Genomic DNA, 19,464 nt, shown 5'->3' with positions numbered 1-19,464 from the left:
ATCAGGCTCAATATAAACAAGCTAATATATTTCATCCTCAAGTATACATTTTTCACAAAATGACAAATGCTGAGAAGCTCCTCCTGGAAAAACGAGATCTACATGAGCGGATGGGAAATTTGTTGTCCATGATACGACATCTTCACTTGCTCAGGACTCTGTGGGTTTCTGGAGCATCGCCAAACTGAGCTTCCCCACCATCACAAGACTGAAACAAGAGGATTACATTAGACTTCATTCACAGAGCATGAATTTACCTTCACCCTGCTAGCAGTATTGTTTTATGGACTCACAAATAAGCTAAAATGATATACAGGATGCCACCAAATGAAAATGATCCTCTGATATAAACATTACATCAGTGTTATTAACTTTTAGCTCAGGGATATTTTCTAAGTTTCTCCAGAGTAGTTATGATCATCTAGAATCAGTTATTGAGGTCCACTTCATGTCACCCCCAGAACTGCTTTGAAAATGTGTCACTAATCTATCGTCGGATTTGGTCATCCTGACAGCAATACACAAATATATTTAGTGCTTTTGACATGCAATAAGTTAACATCCTTTAGAGTTCATCCTGGACTATAGAGGAGATGAGATGAATACCAGACCTTGTAGCAGCCATCAAACCAGCTGGCATGAACTTCCTGGATCCGTAGAACCTCTTTCCCATGATGCCGCTCAGAGCTCCTGATGTAGCTGGCAGATAGCAAATAGTGGTAAAAAATAGTAAAGGGACAGAAACTCTTTACACAGTTCACCCACATGCAGGACATACAGTACAGTTGCAATCAAAGTTATTTTTCCCTGTTTAGTAGGAGTTTACAAATTAAATGTTTTCTGATGATTTAGATTATTTTTTTTTAATAAATTGCATTTGTATGAATAAGTGGATAAAATCTAATCTTTTAGTTACAAGATTAATTTTTCCTCATCCGATACTGCTTTTTTTTTGCGCAACAGCAGGGTCAGCCTTATCAACACAAATTTCCATCAGCGACTTGAGTGATAAAATTACATAATTGGTACCTATTGGCGTCCATCCATATTAATTAAAAACCCCATTAAAAAGAAAATGTCATGTCTGGCCAATCGTTATAGTAGGATCAATCAATCAATCCGATTTTTGAATATGAAACTTTCTTGGGACTGTTTATCAAAACTTTAGTTGACATCATTCACATTTCTAGAATGTTTTGCACATTAAGGAGGCTCGGTTAGCTCGACCGCAACTGTACATACCAAAACATCTGAATTATACCAACCGAGGGACACCCAAATATTTTTAGGGTCATTGGAGATCTGGTAGGCACCGAAACCTGCGAGGCCTCCAAAGAGAACACCAGCAGCCAGGGAGGGAACACTGCCTGAAAGAAGACACACAGGAGGTCAACACCAGGTGATATCCACGGGACGGAAGAGCATGTACAGTACCAGGGAGGGCTTCGTGTATTTAGATAGCAACACGTTTCACTTTTCTAATGTATAAAGATAACTGAGTGCACATGACAACTTTACGGGAACACAAATGTCTGCTGGCAGGACAGCGGCTCCCATCAGAACTGTTACTAAGTGATGACGTCGGAAGGGGGTGAAAGGTGCTGTGGCTGGGGGATGCACGATAACGTCACGTCATCGGTATCGGCAGACAGACGTGAAATATCAGCAAACAACTGAGCCGTTAAAATGCCATTTTAATTATGACCTTAGTGCTTCACGCTGTGTCCCCACTACAATGGCATCACATCTCTTGCCTCCACAGCAGGAGAGACGGATATCCGGGTTTGCTATCTGCAGTGACAGAGCATCATCCCGAGCCTGCGTACATTTCGAAAGGCATTGTTTTTGTTGTCTGCATCTGCATGGAGGCCGTCACAGACAGAGTAAATATAGTAATAATCGGCATAAACAGATGGAAAGTAGAGGCAAAAAGGCATCCAACATGGCGCGTGCCTAATTGTAACCACCAGAGAGGAAGGTGTTCCTAATTAAACGCAACACTTACCTGCTTTCACGTAACCGATGACTCCCCCGGACGCGATCAGGGTTGCGTATCCATATCCGACCCAATCCACAGACATGTTGGACACCTGTCAGGGTCACGGCGCGTTCAGTAAGGCAACAAACACATGGAAGATAGCGCACAGTAACAATTCAATTCGGACGACCTCCTGTTGGAAATCTAATATCACTTACAGATTCAAAAATAGTGAAAAGCCTGTCTGAGTCCTGGGAAATAGAGCTGTTACAGCAAACTAGCTGAACCAAAAGAAAATGAGGAAACATCGGGGCAGCCGAAAAGTTACGCAGCAGCACTTGGGTGTTTTTTGTTTTTTTATTTTTTTATCAGACATCGTTACACGGAGAGGGGACATGTGCGCGTCTGGCTTCGTAGATAAGACAAACTGCTGCAGACATGTAACATGCGCACCAGAAGCGTAAACTAGCGTCGCTGTTAAAACGCACAAGCGGAGTCCACACGGGCATTTACAGAATATCCTGAACCTACGCACCAAGTCACCTTATAAAATATACACTCGTGTTTTAATCTCGATTAAAGCTTTAAACGTCTGAGACTATCAAGTACTGAGAGCTAACAGCAACATACAACCTCCCACCTTCAGTTTGTCCTCCACTGGAAGCAAATGCAGCCTGTTCTCCACCGGGCACTGATTATTGGTACACACAGCACAGGGACGGGTGGCTGATGGGAAATGTAGGCCAGAGTACTTGGGTGCGAGGTGCTGCGTTCATTAGGGGAAATACCTACTGCTACTCATCAAAGTATGTATTTATATGTATGGGCACAACTCGTAAATATATCCTAACACCATAACTATCTTGTGTTAAAATTCCGACTGTATCTGAACGCATCAGCAATTACAAGCAGACCTCTAACTCCAAAAACATAAATTATTTTTTTTGTGTGTAAAATGAATTGCTCCAAAAGTAGAAGTTATTTTTAATATTATATAGGCAAATATTTTACGTTTAAAAAGATAAACTACATTAATAAGTGCTTACAGTTTTTTGTCATGTTTGCATGTTTGTCTGTGCCGGCAGAAAATAACGGGGGCAATTTAAACTAGTTACCAAATTGATTTGCAATAAACAACAGGCCATTATTTTTTAAAGTAATTTGCTCCTAAGCCTCTCCTCTATAAGGGCTTTTGTATTTTGATATTTCTATCATGTAATTAGCCAGACATAGAAGAACAAAAAATGGGACGACTTAATTGTTTGCAAAAAGTCACTCCTTCATCTCATTTGCTTACTCATAAGTCACGGCAGTAATATCAAACTAAAGGCCTTAATTCATTTCGGGCCTCCAGCACCACCTCCCTCAGGGACCACTTGATGATCCCAGACACCAGACGAAATTGATTTTCTTTTGCCGACCACAAGATGGCAGCACAGGATTATATTATGTTGTGTTTTAAACCATAACATCACAACCCCAAGCTTGCGTTGACATTTTTACAGTGCTTTTTCAAATATGTTTTGATTTGCAATTAAGATAGAATAAATGTCAGCAAATTGATATGATAAAACAACAATATCACCACTTATTGCATCGGACTCTTATATTTGACTTTGAAAATGGGCACGTTTGGTCTCGGGATATGGACTTAAGTTTATGGAGAAGGACAGGTACACCTAAGTAAACAAGAGCGCTTATTCAGGTGCATTACAAGTTAAACTTCCAGCATTTCCCAGAATTTGGACCAGTGAACGTTTATTTCACTTCAACTGTACATGTTCCTTTAGACCACCTGCTTTTTTTTTTTGACTGGCATCGTCTTGGCAGTTTTTCTTACTGGAATGCTCCCTGCGCACACATTCTCATTTGGTTTCAATTACCTGCAATATTGTCTTGAATCCGCTGGCGGCGCGTCCTCGCTCTTCTCCCGAAGCAAGGTGGCGCTAGAACACAATTTATCCCCCTTGGAGATCAACCTTTCATACAATGGGCCTGAAACCTTCTCTTCAACTATTACCAATTTTATGTAGATCACAAAGCTGCGTGGGGCTTTTGTACCTTGAGAGCTGGTGATGGGATAGCTACTGTCTTCAGCAGGCAGATACGTCCGGCTGGACCGAGTCTGTATCCAGAGATCGTTGCTACAAGCTAAACATTTTGTCCAAGATGATTTCTCAAAGCACGGGCCAAGAATTAGTCATAAGTATCACCGATCAATATTTAAAAACACCAAGGAAGCACCTTCCCTCTTTGTGCGTAAAATACGCATTAAAATGCTTGTTGTTGTTTTTTTTTAAATGACAACACCAAACAACAACAGCAATAATAATTATAATAATAATGTGATTGTTGTGTAATTTGTTCAAGTGTGGATTGGCTGTATAAAGTGCCAGAGGTGCAGCCGTTGCCGACGCCTATTCAACACAGCTCGCGGTTTAAGAACGTTGCCGGAGGCCCGGTGCTACGATGGAAGTGGTTGAAACCAAGCCTTAGACAAACAGGCTAGATATTCAAAAGGCACCCCGTTCTAGTCTGAGAGTAACCTACTCTCGGACTGCTCTGCTTTAAAACTTACTCCTCCCTTGCGCAGAGCCCCAAACAATATTTCTGATCCCCCACACCTCCCTCTCCTTTGTCCAGACCTGGTATAAGGTCTATATAGCTGCAGGTATTGTGTGTGCAGTTAAAATGTGTTCGCCTTTGAAGTCAAACATGAAGGCTTGTTTTAAATATTAACACCACAAAAAATCTATAGACTCCGTGTGGAATTATGCAATTGAAAAAAAAAAATATATATTTTTACTGGGGAAAAGCAAAATGAAGTGTATTTTTCCCTAAAAAGTTTGTCCATTGTTGACAGTGCATTCATTCAATATGTTCAATTTATGTGTCTGATATAGTGACAGAAGCATCAACGCTGCTATCTGCCAGCGACGGGCACCGCAGCTCTGTGCGTCCCGTTTGCAGCGAGTCTGCCCTGTGTGTGTGCGCGCGCGCGCGTGCGTGCGTGCGTGCGTACGCGCTTCTTCAGGAACTTCAAAGAAGAGAAAGGGGGTTTTGGACTAAAGCTTTGGCCATTATCACCTATGTGAGCGCACGTGTTGCTCTCTCTCTCTTTCTCTCTCTCTCTCTCTCTCTCTCTCTCTCTCTCTCTCTGTGTGTGTGTGTGTGTGTGTGTGTGTGTGTGTGTGTGTGTGTGTGTGTGTGTGTGTGTGTGTGTGTGTGTGTGTGTGTGTGTGTGTGTGTGTTCGTGTGCTGAGACAGTGAGAGCTTATTCGCTCTTGGCCCGAGGGGTCTACATAAGTATGTATTAGAAATAAACAGTGGATAAATAAATTATGACCCTCACAATAGTGGGGTTGCTTTTTGTGCAGAAGTAATGATGTTGGCGGTTAACCTTCAAGTTTTTAATTTGACACAGTTTCATTTGCAGTGACAATTCATGTTTTCTACTAAGACAAATCAGAAGAAGGGGAAATAATAGAAAGGTTAATTGACTCCAACAACCAACAGATGTCCTTTTTTTTTTAGTTTTAAGTCAGTTGAAAGCAAATATAATTTACATAATGTATTTGCTTTGCTCTATATATTCAGACTGGTTGTTGTTGTTTTTTTTTTACTAAGTAACGGGTAAGAAAGAGCATGTCACAGATTCACTCGCTGTCCAAGCCAGAAACAAAATTATTCTTCAATGAAAATGTACCTTTTGATTATATTTTTAAACATCTGTGATTGACACTCTCCTGCAAATATAATAGAGGATTATTATTTTTAATTTATGGCACTGGCAGTATTTATGTAGCCTAAATAATTTTCCTTAAATGATCAATATTAATAGTTTTAGTTATGGTCTTCAACGTCATTATTATTATTATTTTTTTTTAAATATTCTCATTGTCATTAGAGACAAAAGTATGACAGCTCAGGCCTATCCAGCACTGACAACTACTATTTCCGTTTTTCTCAGGTACCTAACGCTTTCTTGCCCACACCCGAAGCAGTGCGCATGCGTCACCAGGTGGCCCCGCACCGTTTTTATGGCCAGGTGAAGCAATCCGGTCCAGGTAAAAAGTAAAGGTTTACTTTGGGACCGAAGGCTTAATGAGATAGACACGGCACCGGAGCAGCCAAAAACAAACCACCAAAGGCGGGAGAAGACAAAGAATGTCAATTATGGGCAAAATGGGGGAATGGCAGGTATGTGCTGCTTACTTTGAGACAAAGAGACTGCTGCGAAAATCCATGAAAACTGTCAAAGTGTCGACTTGTTGTAGGATGAGGCTGCATGGGCGCTGTATAATCTTTTGTGAAGAGAGTTGGTAGACTTCTTTTAAACTAGAACATTAGACAGGAGATCCCACGCAGAAGTTTGAAGATATTTTATTTTGGAAGCTTTTTTGCGGTGAGTTAGCCTTATATGTCAAATTGTTCATCTCATTTGATTTTGCTCTGAAAATCTCAGGATGTAAATCGTTTGCTGTAAGGACTCCGAGCGCATTTGAGATAAAATGTAATACAGATATGTTTGATCATAAATTGAAAACGTGTGGAAACAAACATGAGATTCTGTGAAAAGTGGAGTCGAAACGCAGCCCTTATTCTAATCCGTGACGTTACGTCTTTGAAGTAAAAATGTAACTTTTCATAAATATACTTCTCACTTATCCATAGCTGTTCGTATTTCGGATTGCACGAGTTTACAAAGCATCCCATAATTGACTTTCTATCAAGCCTTATTATCCAGATTGCCTGGGTTTCACTGAAAATCTGGCCTTGCTTTGGGAGGTGTGGAGGATTTAAGAGACGACCTGAGATCTCTCCTGAAACAAAACACTATAGTTTCACTCGTTAACGCACGACAGACAGCCAGGTCAGATCTCTGGGAAGAAGCTGCGCATGCATTGCTGTCATTGTCAGCCACTTTCATCGCTCCAGATTCATTAATAACAACTGCTTTTTGTAAGGGCAGTTCACCAAAAATGGTAATCCAGGTTTTAAGTAAGAGCGGCCAACGCCTTAAAGAGCTGGCGACCTGTCTGCTGACCCACGACCTGCTGAGGTGAGGACTCGGTCGGCGACAGGGCAGAAATAGGCTCCCCTAGCCGCTCATTCAAATGAAACAAGGCCATGTTGTTGTGTTAATTATTTACATTCCCCACAAACCCTGCGCCTTTACAGGTAGTCAATGGACCTGTGGAGCTGCTTCAAATAGCTCACCTTTTTAACATAACACTGAAAGAATAGTCTCTCAAAGGCTCCTCTCTCAATGGGATTAAAATAACATGGGAGTTAAAAAAAGAATCAAAGTTTGCAACAAAGTGTGTGACATGGTGGTATTTGCATAGGAATGCTGTTGTCTTATCTAATCTAAGAAAACTAATACATGAGACACTTGCCATGAATTGCGCACACTTTACCAAAAAAAAAGAAAAAAAAAAGAAGTGAATTCACAGCAAATTTGCGTAAATAATAAATTTAAATAACACATTTAAAATATCGTTAAAATAAAATTTCATCCCAGCATTCTGGTGTGCTCTTTTCTAGTCTAAGAAAGACACAAATTATACTCAAACCGTCCCAGGTGCACGCAGGTCCCCATGCATGACTCTACCCTCCCCTCCCCTCGACAAACAAACACACACACACGTCGCTGAACAGTGGAAATAATAAGCATGTGTAGCGTCTTGCTGCTTTAGTTTTTACCTGTGCGCTGTCCATTGGTGTTGTGTGAGCAGATGGGGGGAATCAAACGGCTGTTGATATGCTAATGAGGCCCTGTGCCAGTGTTATTACAGTGCTGCTCCAGCCCTTCACTTCCACCATTAGAGGGAGACCTCAGAGCGCAAGACAGACAGCAACCCACAGCTTCAATAAAAGTAGTTTTTCTGAGCGGGGAGCACAATTCACTGAGTGAAAACAAGACTAAGGCGATACCTATACTCAATATCCACCTCAACAACCCATGAAAATGCTTTGGAAATTAACTGATAACATTAAATATGAAGACTGCGAGGTAAGAGGATCCTTTTTAATTTGTTTCATTGCTTTTTTTTTTTTAAAGATTTAAGCAGATCATATATTTTAGGGCTGTGTTGTCATGTTTTGATCCAGATACATATTTTTTGACAGCTGTTAAAGTGAACACAGTCAACTACAGGATGGATAGGCTTCATCTTCTGGCTTTAATTAATTATCCTATTCTGACATTGAGTAATAACAATATTATTATTATTATTATTATTATTATTCATAATAATAATATTAATGATAATAACATTGTATTTTTTTCAGTATAGGCTCTATTTAATATAGCCTATTATTTGCATGGATAAATTCACAGCAGTGATTTATTTTCCCTTTTTAAATTCACATTAAAAATATGTCCAAATATTAAACGCCATGTGGAAACATTAAAATAATAATATGCACTTACCATGCATTTAATTAAAATAGATATTTTTACCAAATGGTGAATGTAAGAGTTGACACAGCCTTCTTTATTTAGTGCTTAAATGACACGCACATGTACTCCTCAGATTTAATATCTGCAATTTGAGCCGTTAAATTTTACCTGTAAACTGCTTGCGTGAATGTAGTCTATGTGTGTCGTGCATACACTGAGTGACTCTTGTTGTGGACATAGAAAAAGTTTGACAGGGATATCAGTGGCTTGTTTAGGAGTGGAGAAGCCAGTCGGACGTGTTTTTACCCGCGTCCTGTGAGGATAGGGACGGACGCGAGCAGGAAAACAAAAGCTGGGCACCTCCGCGTTTGTGTTATGTTAAGTCTTGTAATTTGCAGGCAAATGTTTTCCCGCTGGTATGGATGCAAAATTATAAAATTTGCAATCGAAATCTGATCAAGGCCCAGTGTTTCGTAATTTTAAAATAGATAATTGGGCAAGAAGGTGTGTGGAGCTTTTTAAAACCGTGCGTAAAAGTTAGTTGGAGAACCAGATCCAGCGGCCCGATCTGAGACTGAGGGAATTTATTTTTCTCCATCTTTCCGGGTCAAATGTAAAGTTAGCTGGTGTGGCTCTGGGTTTGGAGTCGAGGATGAATCGGTGGATTAATTCGGCGGAGACCGAGCAGAGAGAGGAGACCCATGGAGGATAGCTCGCTGTCGGAGTCTGAGGTGGAAAACAAAGGGACAAGCGGTAGAAATGAGCCGGTCGGAATGCCCATAGCGTCGTCTGCTGGATTTTCACTCACTTCAGAGGTGCACATTGTTTCCTTCCCTGGCTTCTTCATCCCATAACTGTGGTCCACCTCCCTTCATTCCTATGTCTTTCTTTCACTTTTACGCTTTGGCCCTGGGACTCTTTTAAAATCCCCCCCCCCCCCCCCCGCTCGCCCGCTCCCTCTCTCTCTCTCTCTGATTCGTCAGACGAGAGTGAATGTCCCTCTTTTTGTCTCTCTCTCTCTCCACTCCCTCCACACTCTCTCACTCCCTCTTTCTCTCTCGCTCCCCCTCTCTCTCTCCCCATCTCTGATTAGATATACTGATTCCTCCTTTCAATGGACGTCATTTAAGCGCAGACTCCTGCCTTGAGTTGCGTCCTCCGCTTCACGCCAGATTTCTGACTATTCTTTCCTTATTATTAAGTATTCCTGTAATATTAATAGTCATGAATGCGTTCTATTAGGAGTCCAAGAGGGAGATGAAGAAGCGGCTCTTTTGCTAATATGAGCTCAAGCGAGGGGACGGTAGCAGTGTGATAGAAGCCCGGAGAACAGGGAGAAAGAGGGTTTACCGAGAGAAACTTTTCAACCCTAACCCGCCAGCGCCGCCGAATATCTGCATTTTTAGACCCAAATGAAGGGCAGTCGGGATCTAACCATTCATTTCTGATGGATTATCGTCCTGCTGTTGAGGCACATATCTGATCGCCGGGGCCATCGTGATCTTGCAGGAGAGAAGAGTCTTTTCGGGGGCTATTTTTTTGCTGGTTAATTCCCTTTGCTCGCCCCCACCCCCCACCCCCCAAACACTCACGGTGTTTTTTGAACTGATTATTCTTTTCGTGAGTCAAACCAAAAATCCGTACAGATGTTAGTGCACAGTTTTTCCGCGATGGTAAGTTCCTGGAGCCTCACCGTGTCAGATACTTTTTCTTTGCTTGTTTACACGCCAGATTCCGTGTGTTTATTGTTTCGGTTTTTTTTCGCTAAATAGTATTTTGCGGAGCTGCATGTTTAAAACCGGTGGAACATCCTGCAAAACTGATTAAAAATATCAACACTCGGCTTCATATTTGAGAGCATTTCTACATCTGGAATATATATATATTTTGTTTTATTATTTTCCTCTGGCAATTTATTCTCATGTTATTTAAAAAAAAAAAAAAACACTTTATGGGCAAGTGAGGTGGGTGGGATCGATGTATTTATTGTTTTAAACTCCTTTTTTAGAATTAACTAATAGAACATAGATTCCACACTTGGTCAAATTTCTTAAATCCACTCAGGCAATATTTGATAATGCCTCAGCAGAAGCCCGCAGAGCATTCAGTCGTTAGCATACGGAGGGATTTTCATTAATTTATGACTGTGTCGTTATAAAAAATGTATTTAGTCTGATCCATACTTTTCTCCGTGTCCTTCCCTGCCAGGATCGCCACGACGGCACCAGCAATGGGACAGCCAGGCTACCTCAGCTGGGCGGCGTGGGCCAGAGTCCCTACACGAGCGCGCCTCCGCTCTCCCACACGCCGAACTCGGACTTCCAGCCCCCGTACTTCCCCCCACCTTACCAGCCCATCTACCCGCAGTCTCAGGACCCTTACTCGCACGTCAACGACCCGTACTCCCTCAACTCCCTGCACGCCCAACCGCAGCCGCAGCACCCGGGCTGGCCGGGCCAGAGGCAGGCTCAGGAGAGCGGCCTGCTGCACCAGCACCGCAGCCTGCCCCACCAGTTGTGCCGGGAGTATCGCAGGGAAGTGCTCCTACCCGGCCACGGCCTCGATACGGGACTGTCGGACTCTATCCCTATCCATGGAATACCTCACTCTTTAGAAGACGTTCAGGTGAGGCAGCGTTTACCTGCGTTTCTCTTTTTCTGGGATTATTCGCTTTAAAAATAGAGCTATGGTTGTCATTAACAGACCGTGCTCTTGGGTAGCCTGTCACTACTAAATTAATATTATAATTAATAATAAGGAAAGTGGTATTATTTTTATTTTCATATTTCCCATTTGTTCAGCCACCCTTTCTAAATTACTATTAATATTATTACTATTAGTGTATTAGTATATAGGTGCCTTTCTCATTAATAGTATTTGATAAAAGTCAGAAGGATGACACGCATTAAATTGGATTCAGGGACCTCACTGTGGCGCTTAAAATTGCCCTTTATATTGAAGAAATAGTCTGGAAAATATTTGCTGTACTGTCAAGATTATTTCAGATAAAGCAACATAATTTAGCATTATTCCTCTTTTGAAATATATTTTCAAAATTAATTTGTTTAATGCTGCTTGCTGCCAAATTCGACGTGGTCTTTATTTGATACTGTAACTTAAATCAAATTGAATTAAATAGATAAAAACTGTTCGTCTGTTTTTTCACATGGTTTCCTTGATGGCTTTTGACTTTTATTGGATTTTTTTCTGATAAAAAAAAAAAAGAGATCAGGCTCGTAGTTCTTTGGGAACAATAACAACCATAATGCATTGCATGCACACTAACAAGAGAATTGAGTTTGTTGTATTGAGTTTAGGTATACGATTTACTAAAGATGCGTAAAGAATGAGCTCTAAAATTGTCAATAACCCTCATTCTTATTGAGATGATTCTTCCCAGTTTTTAATCAGAAACAAACACCAATAATCCTCTAATTAGTTCATAGGCCTTTAATAGGCTGCGCTGCCGTAATTACTATCCAATCTAGATTAGAAGTTTCCTTGTGAGTAGAGCCAATCTGAGGGCGAAATTGGGTCAGGATTATGGGGCGACATAGCTTCGTTATTTAAGTCTGAGTTTGAGATCTAATGTAACGCGTCCATCAGTGGAACCCGTTGAAAACACTCATGGACAATAATAACAGGTATGGGCCTCGTGGACCTCCATGTTGGCTGATTGTGGCTGTTAATTGTGTCAAGGCTTTTGTTCGCGCACAGCATCCTGAGGTGCATTTACTTTACACTGGACTGAGGCTGACATTTGTCTGCCTTTGTGCTAAAACTAAAAATTATTTTTTTTTTGCATTTGTGTCATAGTCTGTTGAGGATCAAGGAATTCACATTCCCGACCAGACTGTAATTAAAAAAGGTAAGCAATTTCCTTCGAGATATCATGCATGTTTCTTCAAACTGCACTCTACTGGCTACACACGCGCACACACACGCGCACGCGCACACACACACACACACACACACACACACACACACACACACACACACACACACACACACACACACACACACACCATTCACCATTCTGCTCGAGAGAACTCGATGCAATGCGGTAATGCCTGACTGATCCTAATACGCAGTAGCCTATTTTTCATTACATGGTTTCCAAGTGCATCAAACTGGCTGCACCTTTTTCTCGCTGATGGAATTTACTGTCAGCGTTTCGGCGCAGCGGGAAGATGAGTGGAGCTGGTGGGCTTTGTAGGCCCCGTGCTATTGATGGTCAAAGATGCAGGCCCATAGACGATCCTGGCACTTCAGCGGAGGGAGCCAATAGCTGCAATCACGCAGCATGGTCACATCTAAAATGGAAGTTGGTACCGCTGGATGGAGCGCAGGCCTAGTGTGCGCAGGATGGGATAATCTGTCACTTAGAGAGGGAATCAAATATAGGCTGGGGGAAAAAAAAAATCACTTGCTGGTGTCTAATATCTGGACATGTAATTTTCATATTTAGAGTACTTTGGTGACGGTTGTTGGATTATACTGCTACAATACTTTTTTTTTTTTAATTTGCTGTCCAAAATTCAATGATTTGTATCGTTGATCATGCAACGCGCGGAGGCCTTTTTCAGGGCCATGTTTTAAAATGTTCGGTCAGGTCGAATTAGAACTCACTAGATAAGAAATGGAGAATCATTTTTTTTCTTCCTTCCTTTCTTTCTTTTCCTGTTTTTATTTCTATCTCTTCTCCATTTTTTTTTATTTATTTTTTTATTTTTTGAGTCTGTCTATCTGCACATCAACATGATAATTGGCTTCGTATATTAGTAATCTCAAGAGTTCGTTTAACTCCTATTGTCTCTATTAGGCTCCCTTGAGCCATTAATGTCACAAGTGATCTATCCAAAGGCGCACAGTCCCCTTTGTCTCCGGTTACTGCACACCAAAACGGTGTAAAGCCCAGCAGTGCTGAGCCTCTCCCCCCTCGCCCCCACACACCACCCCTCCCCGGTGTGAAATCACACACGGGCGACGGTGTTTTGCTGGATACCGAGGATATGTCAAAATAGGTAGACTTTAGCGAGTCTCTCGGCTGGTGTGTGGTTGCTTTGTGCGGAGTCGATCCACGGTGATCCGCGAAAATACGCTGCTTGAGCGCGGAGATCCCGTTGGTCCTCGTTCTATGCTGCAAAAAGATGTGCACATAAAAATGTAGACCGGTGGTGTTTGAATAAAGGACACATGAATGGAAATATACTGGACTGTGTAAAGCTGTGGCTGAACGAGCATTATGTCTCAGAGTCCTGTTGTTAATGATTCTAAGCAGACAATCATTTGTATTATTATTATTGATATTATTATTATTAGTGCCATGTATAGGCCTCTATTAGTCATTTTCCTTGCATGTCCTTGTTACTGAACGTGCACACATGTGGTGCTAAACTTTAAATCCGGGGCCTAAATCCCCCCCTTCTCATTTAGTTAAGGCTCTGCATTGCATGAAATTCACTGAGCACGGTCTCTCTCTGTCTCACCCCTCAATCCCCACCCTCCTTCTCTCCATCCCACCATCCCTCTCTTTCTCTCACCCCCCCCCCCACCCCAACCTCCCCTCCTCTTCCTCTTCCTCTCGTTCCCTGACTATTATAGGTCCAGTGTCTTTATCCAAGAACAACAACATCTCCGCCATCCCCGTAAATAAGGACGGTCTTTTCGGAGGGGTGGTTAACCCCAACGAGGTGTTCTGCTCAGTTCCGGGTCGCCTGTCCCTCCTCAGCTCCACATCAAAGTACAAGGTCACGGTGGCGGAGGTGCAGAGACGCCTCTCGCCGCCCGAGTGCCTCAACGCCTCTCTGCTGGGCGGGGTGCTGAGGAGGTGAGTTTGACTGGAAGCCTGCAACAACAACAACAAAAAAAAAATCTCTCTCTCTTTCCATACTCTCGCTTCACCTGTGTATGTGTGTGTTTGTGCGCGTGCGTCTGAACTCTCTCACTCTCCTCCAATCATCCCTCTGTGTGAGCGTGCATCTCTCTCTCTCTTCCTCTCTTGCTCACCCTCTCTCTCTCGCTCTCTCTCTCTCTCTCCCTCTCTCGCTCTCTCTCTCGCTCTCTCTCTCTCTCTCTCTCCTCTGTACCAAGAATAATTAAAATCGACCAACCATGACACCTAGCTCCTGCATTTAAAGCAGGAGGGGTCTGTTAAATTCCATATTAACTTCCCTGGCGCACTGGAGCTCTCTCTCTCACACACACTCTCTCTCAAATTAATGTAGGCCTAGTCTGTTTCAACCTCAGCTCTATAGGCCCAGTGAAGGCATTACACATGAAAACATTGGTCTCCTGTGAACTGTCTACTGAAGTGCTGCAGACACACAGCCAGTAATAGCACCGCCTATTAAGTAGGACTTTATTTATTCAGTTTGTACAGTATTTGTCTGCTGCTGAAAAGGCTGGGGCTCTTTTAAGAGTATTTATTGTTTGTATCAGAGATGTGGAGGAGGATAAAAAATCACCTTCACGTTTAAATTCCGTCACATTTTAATCCACAAGAAAAGAGCTCAACCACCTTAACTGGGTAACATATGCTTAACATATGTTTATATGATGTAAATATCAGAGTGTACAGTGCAGAAAAAAATAGGACATGAATATTAAGTGACTTGTGTAAACCATACAGTTGACCTGCATTTCATTACAGTATTACACATATTACATATTTGAATAGCCATATTTGATGTGCGCCATCTTCCTGTCCATTTCAAAGAAAAGGATCCTCTTCATAGATTAGCCCCCTCATAGACATTCCTCCACACGAGCAACACTACAGTGAGTTTTTTGCTTTGTTTTGCTGTCACAGGGCCAAATCTAAGAACGGAGGAAGATCCTTAAGGGAGAAGCTGGATAAAATCGGCTTGAATCTACCTGCAGGCAGACGCAAGGCAGCCAACGTCACCTTGCTGACGTCACTAGTCGAAGGTAAATGGGGTGCCGTAAATCACGTTCTCACTCTTGTTGCTCCCGCGATATCAGATGCTTGCAAACTGGATTTTTCTCTCTCTCTCTCTCTCTCTCTCTCTCTCTCTCTCTCTCTCTCTCTCTCTCTCTCTCTCTCTCTCCCCCTCTCTCTTCTTTCACTGTGTTGGAAATCAGCATATGCGCTCATCCGTGTAATGTGGACCGACTTTGCCTCGCAAGTAATAAAGCATGAAGGATGTGTGTGTGTGTGTGTGTGTGTGTGTGTGTGTGTGTGTGTGTGTGTGTGTGTGTGTGTGTGTGTGTGTGTGTGTGTGTGTGTGTGTGTGACACACACACACACACACACACACACACACACACATAGAGAATGGTGCTGGTAATTCTAGTGGCTTTGCAGCGTTGGCCTTCGCTTTCAGGAGCACACTTGCAGGTCCACGGCTGGCCTAGTTTATACACTGGATTAATTTGTGTTGAAGTCCAGTTAATTATTGAGTGCTCCTTGTTTATTGGGCACCGCTGAGCTGTTTCACCTCATGGATGAGAAGTTGATTGATTTATTAACCCTGCATTGTTTCAAACGTTAATACAGTCTGGATACAGCGGCACAGGGCTGACTTTTTAATGGTGACTTAATTCTTTCGTTAATAGCTTCCCATGCTTTGGTTTTCAGTGAAGATTTTTATTGCATGCAAATGGCGTGGCGCTGACCTATTGGGAGCTATATGTTTTGGGCCTATTAAAGAATAAATTAGTCATTTACCGTGCGCAGAAAAGATGCCTTTTTTGCGCGACTGGATAAATCCATTTCGCTTGCAGAGTTGAACCTTATTATTCAGTGCAGTGGTATTTGGTGTGCTGTTGGTTTCCAAAGGTGAAAGCCTGCGATGGTTCATTGGTCCCCGTTAATCATTATTGCAGATGAGGACCGAATGCAATATTCATTGTGTTTCGTAGAAATTTGGTCCTGTATTGTAATGAGCCTGGAGAAATGTTTGATTGTGGGTAATAAGGGGGTGGTGGCACGTGAAGAGGGGAGGGGGGGGGGTGGATGGCAGAGAGGGGAGGGGGGATGCGCGGAGGCAGCCGGTTATTTAGTGAAGGGACACTGCGTTTTCTGTGCTGTCATTGTTTATGATCCGCTCCATTTTATGGAAAACAGTTTACTGGACTCAAGCTTTGATGCTAATTGGCGCATGCGTTCTTCCGGAGCAGAGGCTTATGGGCAGGAAGCCCCGCAGTAAAAACTCAACTGCTTCAGGAAATTAAAACCAAAGACTTGGGGAAAAAAAAAAAAAAATCAACCAACAAGAGAGGCGAGCTGAGACTCGGATGGAATGAAACCTGTAATTCTCACAGCTGAAGTACGTAAAAGCAACGTGAGATTTAGGTATAGCCCTCTAAAATTGCTTCCCCATGCCTCTGTGATCTGCTGGACTTTCAATAATGTGCAGCCATTGGTAATCAATGACATGGTGTTAAGCATGACGCGCCGTCTATATTTCACATCCACTTATAGTTTCTCCTCCATATTTAACCGTTCTCACGGTATGAAGGAAAGAGCTGCTTTATTGACAGCTCGCGTGGCTGTTTTATTATTATTTCCAGGCTATTATTGGTGTTATCATCATTATTGTTGTTGGGAATGCACAGGTGCCATAACCCTGCTGTCTGAGCGCATAAACAGCGTGGACGCTCAGTTCACATCAGATTAATCATGTGCTGGTCCAAGCAGGGAGTGTGAACTTCGCTGTATTTCATGCAACCACATTTAATAAGCAAACATATTCAACCTCATATATATATATATATTTTTTTTTTCCTTTCTCAGGCGAAGCGGTGCATCTTGCCAGGGATTTTGGTTATGTATGCGAGACCGAGTTTCCAGCCAAGGCAGTAGCTGAATATGTAAACCGTCAGCATTCCGACCCAAACGAACAAGTCCAAAGAAAAAACATGTTATTGGCCACAAAGTAAGTGCTATTATCACATTTCACTGTGTCACACCAAATGCATCCCACTCTGTGCCAATGTGTGTGTTTATTTTTGAGTTGCACACAAGCGCACACACACACACACACACACACACACACACACACACACACACACACACACACACACACACACACACACACACACACACACACACACACACACACACACACACACACACACAACTTTATTAAATGGCTGTTTCCACACTTAGAGTTTGGTGTTTTAAAAATGTAGACACGATGTCATGCCTACTGACGTAACTGTCGTCTAATATTAATTAATTAATAATTAAACTTTTTAATATAGCCTCACACTCCTCATCTCTGTTAATTGTGGATTTCGTTGAGACACCAATTTATTTTTATTTAAACAGGTGCTCGGATGTGATATTATAAATTATGAGGACAATAGTGCAGTTAAATATACTGCTGTTGCTGTGTTGACTGAGCCTTTTCTTCGTGCACTCTCGCAGCAGCATTCTGTTTACCGTATGATTTCAGTGACACTGACACATAGCTGGTTTCCGTCCAGCGCTACCATTGGTGTTTACTATGCATTAACTAAAACATGGGAATTCCTTTCAAGGCGCGGAGAGGCAGAGGCCAGCTTTTAATATTGATGATGGGCTGCGATAATCAAACAGCTGTCAGGCATAACCGCTTATTACAGGCTCTTCGAGTGTTGTTAAGATACCAACACCATGAAATGGGTAGTTAACTCACCTTTTAATACCGCAGTGCATTTTTTTTCCACGTTTTAAAGATATGGAATTAATTTTATATGCTTCATATAAGGTGTCAGTCATGACGTTAAAGGGATAAATGCATGGATTCGTGTTTCTTTTTTATTAGTTGTGCTGTGTTGTGATATTCAGCAACTAAAGTTCAAAATTGACAAATTTCGTCACATATTAAGAAGTGTTTTAGACTCGTGTTTTCTTTTAAATTTAAATTTTTTATATTTATCTATTTTTAAAAATAAAAGTTAAATGTCGTGCCACTGAGCTGAGAGTAATTTCCACCTGTTTGTAGCTCCAGGACAATTTCTGTAAATTGTTGGAAACAAAGCAGACACAGGTTCAGTCCTGGAATATGTTGTGTATAAGAATATATAAGTTGATTTTTACAGGAAAATCAGAGAAACGTATCTTACTTTAGTGGCTGGACACTTTTAACTTGCTTTAAGCGAATTCTAATTTTACAACCCGTGTGCCTGGTTATTTTGGCAGCCTGTCATGGATTTATTAATTTTTTTATCATTAGAATACAAGTAGACATTTTTCGGTTTGGTCATTAACACCTCGCTCTGTTTTTTTTTGTTGTTGTTTTTTTTTTTTTAGACAAGTTTGCAAAGAGTTCACAGACCTGCTGTCCCAGGACCGCTCGCCGCTGGGAAACTCACGGCCACAGCCCATTCTTGAACCGGGAATCCAGAGCTGTTTGACCCACTTCAGTCTAATCTCGCACGGTTTCGGGACCCCGGCACTGTGCGCGGCCGTCACGGCCCTACAGAACTATCTGACCGAGGCTATCAAAGCCATGGACAAAATGTACCTCAACAACAACCCCAACAGTCACTCAGATAACGGCACTAAAGGCGGGGACAAAGACGAGAAGCACAGAAAGTGATGTTTCCATCCCACCTTCACCGAGGGCGACACCCCGGGGCCCTTTCTTCTGCACCGACCCACACCCGATCCAACTCGCCCCGGCCCCCACCCATCCAACACACACACACACACACACACACACACACACACACACACACACACACACACACACACACACACACACACACACACACACACACACACACACACACACACACACACACACACACACACACACACACACACACACACACACACACACACACACACACACACACACACACACACACACACACACACACACACACACACACACACACACACCCCCCCCCCCCCCCCCCCCCCCCCCCCCCCCCCCCACACACACACACACACACACACACACACACACACACACACACAATATAAATATTATAAATACCTTATAAATATTATTGATAAAGTTAAACGTGCCACTTCCTGATCTTGCGCGGTTTTACATGTTTTGTTTTTACATCCCACTTTGGATTCAAGGGGAAACGACGCAAGAATCTTCTTCTTCTTCTTCTT

The 19,464-nt window shown here is 42.3% G+C and overlaps 2 protein-coding genes across 5 annotated transcripts; one reads left to right on the top strand and one right to left on the bottom strand.

The window, feature by feature from the left end:
• Nucleotides 1-7: 7 nt before the first annotated feature.
• tmem14ca (transmembrane protein 14Ca) lies at nucleotides 8-2,671 on the bottom strand. Of its 2 annotated transcripts, none has more exons than XM_069716967.1 (5): nucleotides 2,619-2,671; nucleotides 2,006-2,090; nucleotides 1,266-1,367; nucleotides 612-699; nucleotides 8-208 (listed from the first exon to the last, which is right to left on the bottom strand). In XM_069716967.1, the coding sequence occupies exons 2-5, from the start codon at nucleotides 2,079-2,081 to the stop codon at nucleotides 151-153; spliced, it is 324 nt and encodes a 107-aa protein (XP_069573068.1). In that variant the 5' UTR covers nucleotides 2,082-2,090; nucleotides 2,619-2,671; the 3' UTR covers nucleotides 8-150. The 2 variants fall into 2 exon arrangements, with proteins under 2 accessions (XP_069573068.1, XP_069573067.1); XM_069716966.1 differs by lacking the exon at nucleotides 2,619-2,671 and adding an exon at nucleotides 2,197-2,561.
• Nucleotides 2,672-6,083: 3,412 nt separating this feature from the next.
• On the top strand, nucleotides 6,084-19,026 carry tfap2a (transcription factor AP-2 alpha). Of its 3 annotated transcripts, none has more exons than XM_069716948.1 (7): nucleotides 6,084-6,178; nucleotides 10,593-11,009; nucleotides 12,201-12,252; nucleotides 13,989-14,214; nucleotides 15,196-15,314; nucleotides 17,143-17,284; nucleotides 18,646-19,026. In XM_069716948.1, the coding sequence occupies exons 1-7, from the start codon at nucleotides 6,146-6,148 to the stop codon at nucleotides 18,932-18,934; spliced, it is 1,278 nt and encodes a 425-aa protein (XP_069573049.1). In that variant the 5' UTR covers nucleotides 6,084-6,145; the 3' UTR covers nucleotides 18,935-19,026. The 3 variants fall into 3 exon arrangements, with proteins under 3 accessions (XP_069573049.1, XP_069573048.1, XP_069573050.1); XM_069716947.1 differs by lacking the exon at nucleotides 6,084-6,178 and adding an exon at nucleotides 7,838-7,994; XM_069716949.1 differs by lacking the exon at nucleotides 6,084-6,178 and adding an exon at nucleotides 9,492-10,057.
• The last annotated feature ends 438 nt before the right edge of the window (nucleotides 19,027-19,464 follow it).

This window comes from Brachyistius frenatus, unplaced genomic scaffold (assembly GCF_029030835.1).
Source record: "Brachyistius frenatus isolate BFR_SWC_R1_liver_20210118 unplaced genomic scaffold, ASM2903083v1 Contig_165, whole genome shotgun sequence".
Taxonomy (NCBI): Eukaryota; Metazoa; Chordata; class Actinopteri; family Embiotocidae; genus Brachyistius; species Brachyistius frenatus.
Note: the sequence above shows the minus strand (reverse complement) of the source record. Positions and strands in the feature narration are given on the sequence as shown.